This window comes from Mesoplodon bidens (genome assembly GCF_964165515.1).
Source record: "Mesoplodon bidens genome assembly, chromosome: 7".
In the NCBI taxonomy this organism is placed as follows: domain Eukaryota; kingdom Metazoa; phylum Chordata; class Mammalia; order Artiodactyla; family Ziphiidae; genus Mesoplodon; species Mesoplodon bidens.
The window spans coordinates 56,793,468-56,806,208 of NC_138164.1; the positions used below are offsets into that span (position 1 = coordinate 56,793,468).

Here is a 12,741-nt window from a genome sequence, read left to right on the forward strand (position 1 = left end):
AGATGTCTTGAGCTGGGCCATTTAGGCTGAAGGGGAGGCCGTCAGGAGAGAAGGAGGGAAGGCCACTGTGGGCAGAGGAAGGAGCCTGTGCAGAGGCAGGAAAGGGCGTTGGAGGGACTGTCAGAATTTGGTGTGAGAAGTGGAACAGGAGGAAGTAAGGCTGGGGAGCGGAGAGTGGTTCTGCGTGGTGTGACACCCCTTCCGTGCTCTCAAGCTGTGAGGGGTGGGCTTTTTCACTGGAGCCCCAGACTTAGAGTAGCAGGATATCTTGTGATTCACACTTAGCCCAGCATTCAAGTTAACTTAAACTCAGGGCATCTTCCAATACAGACTAAGAGTATTAATGCTGCAGTCGCAGAGAGAAAGAAAACTGGAGTCACTTCTATGGACATAGCAGTAACAAAAAGCAAACATGTAAACCATGGGAGAGCTGCAAACGTTCTCAAACTGGAATGTTTGGACTGCATTTCAAAGATCAAATGTTCATGTGTGAGGCTATTAGAGAAAGTAATACAAGCCAGAGCATAACCGGTGAAGGTAAAGCCAAGTCTGACTATGACCCTGGGCTCTGAAGTGTGTGCATGTGTGTGGGTACACCCATACCCCTGGGAGAAGAATATTCTTTTCTGGATCTAGGAGGAAAATGTGAATGGATATTTCCCTTATATTGTGATTCAAATACAACTTTCCCAGATGCTCTGGAGCACCCTCCAGCTGGCTCTGCTTCCCAACCCACCACCCACATCACGTACTGGTTCCCAGAGCCCCTTCTGCCAGCTGTGAGACTCATACTGCAGGCCAGCTTGCCAGTCCCTGAATCCTTTATCAGGAAGGCAAACCATCAACAGGCTCAGCCCCACCAATGAATGCCATATGGTCTGGAATTAGCTGTGCTGCTATTAGCCAGTGAGGCCACATGCCACACACCTTCAGTTTTTGATTATCTATAGTGATATGAACTTTACAAATCCTTAGAAGAACCCTCTGAAGTTCTTTACTGAAGGATCCAGAGATGTAGAGAGATTAGTTTGCCCAAAGCCATGCTAAGTGTCAGAGTTGGAATTTGAACCCAAGACTTCTAACTACAAAGTTTAAGCTTCACAGTATTTACAACAGCCAAGACATAGAAGCAACCTAAATGTCCATCGACAGATGAATAGATAAAGAAGGTGTGATACACACACACCACACACACACACACATACTGGAATACTACTCAGCCTTAAAAAAGAATGAAATAATGCCATTTTCAGCACCATGGATAGACCTAGAGATTATCATATGAAGTGAATTAAGTCAGAAAGAGAAAGACAAATACCACATAATATCACTTATATGTGGAATCTAAAATATGACACAAATGAACTTATCTACAAAACAGAAATGGACTCACAGACATAGAAAACAAAGGAAAGGGGGTGGGGGAGGGATAAACTAGAAGTTTGAGATTAGCAGATACAAACTACTATATATAAAATAGATAACAGTAGGGGCTTCCCTGGTGGCGCAGTGGTTGGGAGTCCGCCTGCCGATGCAGGGGACACGGGTTCGTGCCCCGGTCCGGGAGGATCCCACATGCTGCGGAGCGGCTGGGCCCGTGAGCCATGGCCGCTGAGCCTGCACGTCCGGAGCCTGCGCTCCACAACGGGAGAGGCCACAACAGTGAGAGGCCCGCGTACGCAAAAAAAAAACAACAAAAAACAAAAACCAACCCCCCCCCCAAAAAAAACCCAATAAAGTCCTACTACATAGCACAGGGAACTACAGTATATTCGATATCCTGCCATAAACCATAATGGAAAAGAATATGAAAAAGAATATATATATATGTATAACTGAATCACTTTGTTGTATACCAGAAACTAGCACAACATTGTAAATCAACTATACTTAAATTTAAAAAAATTTAAAAAATAAAATGAAATAAAATGTTTAAGGTTTAGCACTTACATCATTCCTAAACGTACTGTTTAAGTTCAGTCTATATATCTGAGCTTCTGCCTTGGTTTTCTAGATACTCTAAATCTAGCCAGATGAGGTAACTTTAAGAAACCCTAATCCAAGGTAGCAGCATGCAGCAGGTGCTGCATATCCCACTTCAGTTTCCTACCTTCTTATTCCATTTCTCTGGATTCCCCTGGCCAGTGGCCTGCATGTGTATCTCACTTGCCCCCTCAGCTCTATACCCCATTCTTCCCGGTTATGACCTTAGTTTCACCTCTTCATTTGCATAGTCCCTCCAGACTGCTTTGGGTAGAGCTCTCCCAAAATGCCCAGCCTTAGGGACTACCTCTGTACCTGGTTTGTTATGGCCTTACCTAAGGCCTGCTTAGAGGGCTGGGCTATGACCTCAGCCCATCTTTTAACAGTCCCCATACTCAGGAATACCATCAGCAGAGGCCATGCTGCCAGTGGTCAAATCATAGTACAGCTCCAAACTGACCTCTATAACTGTGCTTTGCTCACTTGGTGAAGTCTCCTTATGTGCTCTTAGCTGGAATCAAGCTCAGCCCCTGGGAATACTGTGGAGCAGCCTACTGGTCTACCCCTTCTTCACCTGGGTGAGTTTTCTGGGCCCTGATCCTGCCTGGTCCCAGCATCCTTGTTTTCCTACTCTGGACAGTGCCACTAAGGCCCCAGAATGCTTTTGGTCTGCCAGCCCACAGGATGAAGGGATTAAAGAAGTTTCAACACCTCTGGCAGAGTGGTAAGGTCACTTCTACCAGGAATCTTACAAAAAAAGCTTTTGTAAACAAATTTCTCCCAGGGAAAGTCAGGTATACAAGTCAGGCATAAGAGAAGTAGTTGAGTTTTTCCAGGAGAAGGACAATTTTGAGTATGCCATGGGTGTACTGTGCTGGGGCTCAGTCCTTTTTGCCTCTCTTGTGGGAGGAAGACTTGAAAAACTCAACCAACCCCAAACAAACAAACAAAAAAATAAGCAAATTACAATATCTTTCTAAATTCTTGTAACCTAATAAGCTGTTTCTCAGCCAAGATTTCTGTTAAATGAGGTATAAGGAAAGATTTTTCTGTAGTTCAGAAGAGCAATGACCCAGTAGGAATGGTGGTGGGATGGGGTGGTGGAGACTGTGGCATCAAGGCCAGAGACAGCAGTGGTGGTTCAAGTACTGGTGGCTGTAAGGCTGCCTCGCCGGTTCCAGTGCTGGTACTGGGCCCATTTCAGGGGGCAGAAGCAGCAGCGTCCTTGTTATCAGGAAGCGCCAGGGGTTTAGAAGGTATCAGGAACTTCAGTGGCATCAACAGGATGTACTGGTTACAATCTTATCTGAACAGAGGGGATTTTAAGCAAATTCAATTGTTCTGAGACATATGGATTTGATTTGAATTAAATTGAATTGAAACTAAAGATGAGAACTGTCCCAATGAAAACTGTAATGTGAAGTGACATTTCTATCACAAAAATGACAGCTGATGTGAGACAGGCCATTGAGACTGACCCCAAATGAAGAACATGAAAAGATTAAGTAGATCATTAGATAATATCTGCCTGTGAATTGGAAAATGGGTTTTGATTACAGGAAGTATCTAAGAGCTTTGAAATAAGAAGCTTGTCAAAAACTGAAGTGACTCATTACATGATTCAATCTTATTATACTTAATACTGTTAAACTTGTATTTTAAAATTTTATTTTTTAAATAAACATAAAAATCTTGGGATTTCATTGACTATTTATTACTTAACACAGCTCTGCAAATATATGAAGAAACATCATGCCTGGCCCGCTTAGAATCTGATTCTTCCCTTCCCAATTTCCCCAAGGAGGGCATTCTCTAGTCTTCACTCCCCCTCACATCTTGAAGAATCAGTATGTTAAAGAAAGAAAGCAGTGTGAATGTAACTGCATTTCCAGCCAGGAGATTGGGGCAAAAGACAGAAAATGGAAGCATCCATTTGGGTAATAACTACTCTTTATTGAGCACTCAAGCACCCTGCTTTATCTTAAGAGCTTTGCAAATCTTCTCTCATTCAATACTTGCCTCGACCCTCTGTGACAGATGTTACAATTACTTTTTTTTTTTACAGAGGTAACTGAGTCTGAGAAAGGCCAAACAACAAAGGTTGTAAATGGCAGAGCCAGGATCTGCCAACACGCATTTATGGATCCAAATGTGTGCTCTTAGGTACTCTGCCCAGGATGGCAAATTATGGCACCTTGAATGCCAATTCCACTATGGCGCCTTTCTAAGAAGGATTCTCAGTTCAGAAAAGAACTCTGAACAGTCCAGACTTCATAGGAAAGCATGTTAAGATCCATTGTCAGGTCAACCTTGGGGGGAAGGTGGTGAATGGTGACATGTGTGACAAGCAGGCTGTTACTGAGAGGGGTTCATCAGAAACAAGCAAGAAGCAGGGCTATAAGTGAGGCACCGTTCATAAGATAAGAAGAGTGTTGTCATGGTTTTTCAGATGAAGGGGCAAGTTAGGGAACTGCCGCAAGGAAAAACTTCTTCTACCTGATGAAGTCAAGTAGAGGATTTTTGGGTTGGTTACTCCAAGTTTACATTCAGTACATTTATTCATTAATTGGTTCAACAAGCATTTATTGAGCACCAGGCAAATGTGTTGACCACTAGAAACAAGAAGATAACCAACGCACACCCTGCTCTTGAAGAGCTCAGTTGTCAACAGATAACTAGAGAACCGAGGATGATGAGCAAGAAGAAAGAGTAAATGAGGTCTTATCAGGAAGTTTGATTGTAACTGTTAAGCAGTGTGTGCATATGCATGTGTGTGTGTGTGTGTGTGTGCACGCACGCACACAGGCGCACATAGCTCCATGTACTCAAATCAGGGAAGGAAGAAAGAAGTTATGATAAAAAAATTGGGTGGGCTTCCCTAGTGGCGCAGTGGTTGAGAGTCCGCCTGCCGATGCAGGGGACACGGGTTCGTGCCCCGGTCCAGGAAGATCCCACATGCCGCGGAGCGGCTGGGCCCGTGAGCCATGGCCGCTGAGCCTGCACGTCCAGAGCCTGTGCTCCGCAACGGGAGAGGCCACAACAGTGAGAGGCCCGTGTACCGAAAAAAAAAAAAAAAAATTGGGTAAGGGTGAAAGTTGAAAGGGTCCTAGGATATATGTGATGCACTGGATTGAGGAAAAAAAATCCCATTTTAAAAGCCTGAGGATGTCTCCCACTGACAATGCAGCTAGCAGAAGCCAACCATAAGAAGAGACTTCCTTTGTTAATGCATAGCTTCGGTGAGATCTCCCTGGGAGGCAGCCCATGCCCGGTCCCAGGTCTGTGCACAGGTATCCTACCTTGGTAATTTGGGAGTCAGATCTCTGCTAATCTCAGTCACTATAGAGGACTTGAACAGATAATTCTATTCCTGTTATTTGGAAAAGTAACTTTGTAATGCCAGAAAGGTATAACATACAAGAATAACAAATGAGGAAGTAATGATGCTTTTGTGTAAGTCATATTTATTTAAGTGTAATTACACAATTTTGCTTTGTTTATGCTTTGTTCATGTTTTTAAAGTAAATGCTTAATGAAATGATATAGTAGAAATTTATCAGATTTATGATTTTAGTGCATATATTTAGGAGAACTTAACTTGTTAAATTTATAGTCAATATTCAAATGCTTAGGAAAATCCAATATACTAAATTTATGAATTTGATTTTTAAGATGTTGAAATGCTCAAGGCAATTTAATCTAAATGTATAAGATTTTATTTATTACCATTATAGGAGTTAACAGTCCTTGAGAACAATTTTGTTTAACACATACTGTGTTAGATATTTGAAGTGTTTGATATAATCACATTTTAAGTTTGTGACCTTAGTTTGAAATGTTTAAGGGAAAATAGTCAATCAATTGCTTAAACAGTGCTTAAATATTAGAAGAATTTTTTGCTAGATTTATAGGTATTTTTCCCTTTAATTTGAAATATTTAAGAGAATTTGATTAAGTGTGAAATTGGCTTTAGAACTCTAGGGAAATTTAATCTGTCAAATTAATGAGCTAATTGAGAATTAAGCAAAGAACAAGTAAAAATGAGCATTTTAATTTCAAAACAAAATTAGATTTATAATCATTATAATAGTTAACACTATGTAGGATTTAGTATGTACTGTTTTAAGCATATTATATATATTAATCTATTTACTCCTCATCACAATTCTTTGAGGTGGGTTCTATTATTATCCCCACTTTAAGTTTTTTTTTTTTTTTGCAGTACGCGGGCCTCTCACTGTTGTGGCCTCTCCCGTTGCGGAGCACAGACTCTGGACGTGCAGGCTCAGCAGCCATGGCTCACGGGCCCAGCCGCTCCGCGGCACATGGGATCCTCCCGGACCGGGGCGCGAACCCACGTCCCCTGCATCAGCAGGCAGACTCTCAACCACTGCGCCACTAGGGAAGCCCCTATTATCCCCACGTTATAGATGAGGAAATTGAGGTACAGAGATGTTAAATGACTGCTTTACCAAGTGCTACAGACTGAATTGTGTACCCTCCAAAATTCATCTTTGCAGATGGGGTCAGAGCAGGTAATCAGGGTTAGATGAGGTCATGAGGGTGGGGCCTTCATGATGTGATTAGTGTCCTTATAAGATGAGACACCAGAGAGCTCTCTCTTCTTCTCTTTCTCTCTACCTACCATGTGAGGACACAGTGAGAAAGCTGCCACCTGCAATCCAGGAAGAGAGCTTTCACCAGAACCCAATCATGCTGGGCACCCTGACCTCTAACTTCCAGCCTCCAGAACTGTGAGAAAATTAATTTCTGTCGTTTTAGGCCCCCAGTCTGTGGTATTTTGTTATGGCAGTCTGAGCTAAGACACCAAGTATATTAGTTTCTTAGGGCTGCCATAACAAAATACCACAAACTGGGTGGCTTAAGTCAACAGAGATTTATTCTCTCACAGTTCTGGAAGCCAGAAGTCTGAAATCAACATTTGAGTGGGGCCATGCTCCCTCTGAAGGCTGTAGGTAAGAATTTCCCCTTGCTTCTTCCTAGCTTCTGGTGGTTACCGGCAATCCTTGGCTCCTTGGCTTATAGCTGCATCACTCCAATTCCTGTCTCTATTATCATGCTGCATTCTCCCTGTGTGTCTCTCTGTGTCTTCACATCGTCTTCTTATAAGGACACTAGTCATTGGATTTCAGTCCCATCATTTGGGGCCCAGTACAACTCCATTTTAACTTAACTACATATATCTACAAAAACTATCTCCAAATAAGGTCACATTCTGAGGTTCTAGGTAGATAGGAATTTGGGGAGGAACACTATTTAACCCAGTATCCCATGTCACCATATTTGGCACATTGATAAACCCAATGTCAGTTCTCAGTCCTCATTTTACTTGACCTATTGGCAACATCTGACAGATCTGATCATCCCTTTCTCCTGGAAACAATTGCTTTTCTCTTCTCTTTGGATAGTACAAGTTTCTTACTACTACAGTGACTTTCTCTTTTCTAGTCTCTGTTGGTTTCTCTTCTTTCCCCTACTTTTAAGTGTTGGAATGTCCCAATTTTTGGTCCTTGGGCCTCTTCTCTTCTCCATTTACATCTCAACCACATCTTTACAACTACAGTTTGACCTACCTCTGGAAATCTAGATTTCTGTATCTAACTGCCACTGATGTCTCCCTGTAGATGCATCCAATAGATGCTTCAAATGTAGTAGGTCCAACTCCTGACTGCCCTGCACAGGGGCTCCACTTGCAGTCTTCCTCAGCTCACTTCAGGGCAACTCCATCTTTCCAGTTGCTCAGGCCCCAAACATTGGAATCATCGCTTCGCTTCTCTGTCACACCCTACATCAGGAAATCCTAATAGGTCTCCTTCCAAAATATAACCAGAATGTAATCACTTCTCGCCTCTACTGTTTCCATCTAGGTAACAGTGGCAGACTCCTAAGTCTCCCCACTTTCACCCTTGCCCTGATATAGTCCATTCCCAGCACAGAACCAGAGGGAACAATTATAAGCCCAGATCATGTCATATCTCTCTTCAAAATGCTGCAATGACTTTCCTGTTCATCTCAGAGTGTGAACCAAGGTCCTTATAAAGATCTACTAGGTTCTTTGTAATTAGGACCTGCCCACCCTGTGTACAGTTCTGATCTCACTCCTATTACTCTCCCTCTCACTCCCTCTGCAACTCCCACACTGCTCTCCTCACTGTTCCTTGTACAAACTTCCTTAAGGCCTCAGTGCTGGCTGTTCCCTCAGCCTGCATTTCCACATGGCTTGCTCACTCATCTCCTTCAAGTGTTTGCTCAAATGTTTGAATTCTTCTTGAGGCCTACCATTACCTCTATTAAAATTAACCTCCCTTTAAAAAACACAACCAACCAACAAAAAAAAACCACTACCACATTTCTGATTCTCTTTACTTTCTTGTATTTTTTGTAGTACTTATCACCTTCAATATTACATACTATGTTCATTTACAATGTTTATTTTCTGTTTCTTTCACTAGAATATAAGCTTTATGAGGGCAAAATTTTTTTTTTTTTTTTTTTGCAGTACGCGGGCTTCTCACTGCTGTGGCCTCTCCCGTTGCAGAGCACAGGCTCCGGATGTGCAGGCTCAGCGGCCATGGCTCACGGGCCCAGCAGCTCCGCAGCATGTGGGATCCTCCCGGACTGGGGCATGAACCCGTGTCCCCTGCATTGGCAGACGGACTCTCAACCACTGCGCCACCAGGGAAGCCCCTGAGGGCAAAAGTTTTTGTCTATTTCTTTCTCACAGATGTATACCCAGAGTAGTGTGGTACTCAATCAATATTTACTGGACTGATCATTACTTGGACAGAATGGCATAATACAACAAATTATGCAGGAATGCAAAGAGGAATCTTGAAAGATTGCTGAGATAAGCAACCAGCATGGTGATTACAACCATGAAGGAATTCTGAGCTTCCTGTAGGAAACAGTCACGGATCTCCCAACGTGCTTTTAAACTAAGGTGATTCTTCTGCAGAGACATTTATGAGAACTATTTGCACTTTTGTGTTGCCACAAATATCACCTGTGATAATGACTGGGAACTTGATTGCATTGATTTAACTCTCATGGGCGTCATCTTGCAGTTGGAGAACTGAATGCTGGAAGGAAGGTAGAGCTCATTTAGTCCTCAAGAAAAGGGAGCTTCTTTGGCTTTCAGAGCTAGCCCTGGGTTACTTTTCTATATTAATAGAACCATATGCCTGTATGTTTGAAAATATGACACGCAGAGTCTTTCTAACAAATCAGCAATCATGTTCCAAGTTGTAAGATAGAAGAAATTGGAATTCTATCCAACAAGAAATTATTCGACACTGACTTTGTGCCAGGCATTTTGCCAGGTACTGGTTATACAATGATGAATAACAGTCTCTATCCTCAAGGAGCAGTTGGATGTGCTGCAGGTGACTCATACACAGATAATATTAAGTGACACCACATGTTAAGTTAGGGGTGGGCACAGGGTACTAGGAGAAGAGAACTCAGACAAGAGACATTTAACTCACAGTGGGACGATCTTCAGAATGCTTCCTGAAGAAGATGACTTCAGGAACGCTTCAAAGATGAGCTGGATCTAGCCAGGCAAAGAGGGGTGGAAAGGACAGCACACACACTAAAAGAAGAGAAAGCAGGAGTAGGGGCCATGGGGTGAATAAAGAGCATGGTGTGGCCCACCAATAATTGTGCATGGCCTCAACATAATGCAAGGGGGAGATGAGGGAGGAGTCACAGAGGATTTTGAATGCCAAAATAAAGAACTTGATCTGGTTCTGGACAAAGGGCAGTTACTGAAGGATTTCAAGTACAGGAGGAACATGGTCAGATTTGTGTTTTAGGACTTGGACCCCAGAAGCAGTGTGGAGATTGGATTGGAGAGCACACAAGACAGCAGGGAAACCAGAGCAAGTGAGCATGTGGGAGCAGCTGAAGCACCCCTCATGCCTTGGTAGTCCCCATCACCCTGGTAGTGAAGATGGGAAGGAGATAGTGGGTTTCGGCTCCTGAGAGCTCTATTTGGCTGGTCCCCAAATAGGACTAGAGTCTTTAAGTTCAGCGTTTCCTGAAAAGGGACAAATGGAGCTCTGAAAAAGAACAAAGAGCCACAAATGCCAAAGAGATCATGAATGAAGAGCCATATATCTACCCCCAACTGCCAACTGACCCTAAACACTGGCGCACAGTAAATGGATGTTAGATCTGTTTACCTGCGAACTTGACTTCAGGATATTACCTTTATGGATGGTGGGCCTTTTCTGGCTAAAGAACAAGATCCCAATGTCCTCAAGCTCTCATTTGCCTGACATTGGAGGGAGGTGCACCCAGCCTGCTGCAGGTGTGGGTACCTTGCATTTCTCCTTGGGATGCTTCCACCCAATGTAAGTAGCTGTGTGCAGGCTTCATCTGTCTTAATCCTCCCCCAGGCACGCTCACACTGACCAGTCCCCTCCTGTCTTCTGATCACCACATACTGGAGACTTATCTGTGGACCACAGAGGAAAGCCTCAGTCACCACTGTAGCAAAGGTCAGCAATGAGCCCAAATCAGTTAAATACAGTGAACTTAACTGATTCAGACCTCAAGGGGTTCACAGTCAAGAGAGAAGACAGATGTATTTAACAAACTATAAAGCTAGAGGCGGTAAGTGGTCAATGTGAGTCACAATCAAAGTATTAAGGGAACACTTCATGCTAAGTGGGGTGCAGTTCACAGAAGAGGTGGCACTTAGATTGAACCCTGAGGATTATGTAGGATTTATACAGTGAGAGTGTAGAGGAACAGTATTCTAGGGCAAGGAAGCATCAGGAGAAAAGGTACAAAATAGAAAATTAATTTAGGAAACATAAATAGGTATGACTATTTACCTAAAAGCTTCCATGTAAGCTTTTGAAGGAGAAAGACTTGGTCAAACCTGGGTTCTCCTTCCTGAGATGAATGGCTTAGAATGAGAAGGAAACGACTGAGGGGCTGCTGAAATCGCTTCCACAGAGCACCTGAGGGAGAGATGACAGGCACTGGGCGACCTCCTTCTCAGGCACATGCTGGGGCCAGTCTCACCTGACTGGGTGGTGATGCCAGGATGTGCCTGCCCTGAACCAACTCCTGATTGTGCCAGGTTGGACATAGCCTCAGGGCACACAGAGCATTGGGGCCAAGGGTGTGGCCAGGTAGGTCTACCTAAACCACATGGACACAGAGGGAAGCCAGTGGATCCTCAAGGAAAATGGGGTTCTTTTACCAGAAGAGGAGAGAAGAAACACTGCATATGAAAAACCCTAAGTGTCCACTTCAGAGCTTTTCCCGTTAAGATAACCAGGGAATGTCATGTTCCAATCTGAAGGAATCAAATCTTTGCAGCTACAAAGTTTAGCCTTATCAGAATACAACACTGAAAAACACATTTGTGGGAAAAACTCTACAGAATATAACATGACTTCTAAAATGAAAAAGAGTACTCCATTAGCTTTTAGGATTTTTTTTTTTAATGGGGCTTTCAGTTAATCAGTTTTACTGTATATTGTTCACTGCACATCCTACTGGTTTTGAAAATTATGGTTATATTGAAGCAGATGATTTAGGTGGGGGGAAGAAACAGCAGAAACAAAACAACTGGAAGTAAATTAGCAAAACACTTACATGACAAATCATTTGGGAATGTGAAGTCAAGGAACACTGAAATGGTGCCAGCAGGATGAATACAAAAGAAATTTCCGGAAAGTTCTTAGGCGTTGTTTTAGTTTTGTAGTCTTCATTGAGCTGAATAATAACAGCACAGAGGGGAAACATCTTTTAGAACCAGCAGGGCTGACCAAGCATGTGACAACCTGGTTGTGTCTGACTGATAAAGCTGCGTCTTCTTCCAAGCTGAAGATTTGCTGGGATGTGTAGATTCCTGCAATTTTTTTTTCTAGGAACAGGGCAGGGGAAGAAAAAGAAGAGTGCACCTGGAACAGCTATCGGTTGCCCACTTCAACTTGATGATGAAGTGGTGAAGAGACAGCCTTTCCTAAGGGGGTGGAGAGAGGTCCCCATCTGGATCTAGCCCAAATAGCCTTGGTTTCTATGCCCAAGAAGCAATGGCATAGAAGAACACTGTGATGTTAAAAGCTCTGTATGGAATCAGAAACATCTTAGTTTAAATCTGGATTAGTCAGCTTTTGCTGCAATAACAAACAACCCCCAAATCTTAGTTGCTTTCAACAATAAATTTGTGGGTTGGCTACAGCTCTGCTGGGCTCAGCTGGACCTGGCTCCAGACAGGTAGAGGTCTGCTTCTGTGTCTTACTGTTCCAGGACCCAGGGAATTCCCATGATAGAGGCCAAAAGCTCAAGGGGTCAAATAAAAATATGTGATGCTTATTAAAGCCCTCACTTGGAACTGTCACCCCACCCATAGTCTACTGGATAAAGCAAGTCACAGGGCCAAGTCCAAGTCATTGTAGTATAAGGCCCTCAGAGAGTGTGGAGAGGGCATATGACGATGGTAGATAATGCCATCTACTTCATTATGCTAGCTCTACCACTTATTTGCCTCTCGATGTCTGATAAGTTAGTTCAGTCTCAACTTTTTTCATCTGGGGAGATAATACTGTTTACCTCACAGGGTGAGGGTTCAATTGGATGATGCATGTACAGCACTTAGCACAGTGCCCTGGATGGAGGAGATGTCACATGTAGGAAAGCTAATGTTGTCTTATTATTAATCTGAGGCATCAGATTATAGGTAAGGTGTGCCTGCTTGTCAGGAGCCCAGTGACCGGC

General features: G+C 43.2%; 1 protein-coding gene across 7 annotated transcripts in view; it reads right to left on the minus strand.

The window, feature by feature from the left end:
- The window catches only part of LOC308620440 (synaptotagmin-9), a 389,294-nt gene that overhangs the window by 203,145 nt on the left and 173,408 nt on the right, over nucleotides 1-12,741 (minus strand). The window contains exon 7 of one of the 7 annotated variants that reach the window (XM_081240000.1): nucleotides 11,511-11,736. The exons of the other annotated variants lie outside the window; for them this stretch is intronic. Within the exon in view, the coding sequence (XP_081096126.1) occupies nucleotides 11,536-11,736 (201 nt within the window). The 3' untranslated portion in view covers nucleotides 11,511-11,535. Of the gene's footprint in view, nucleotides 1-11,510; nucleotides 11,737-12,741 lie in introns of those variants that run through there. 7 annotated transcript variants of the gene reach the window in all.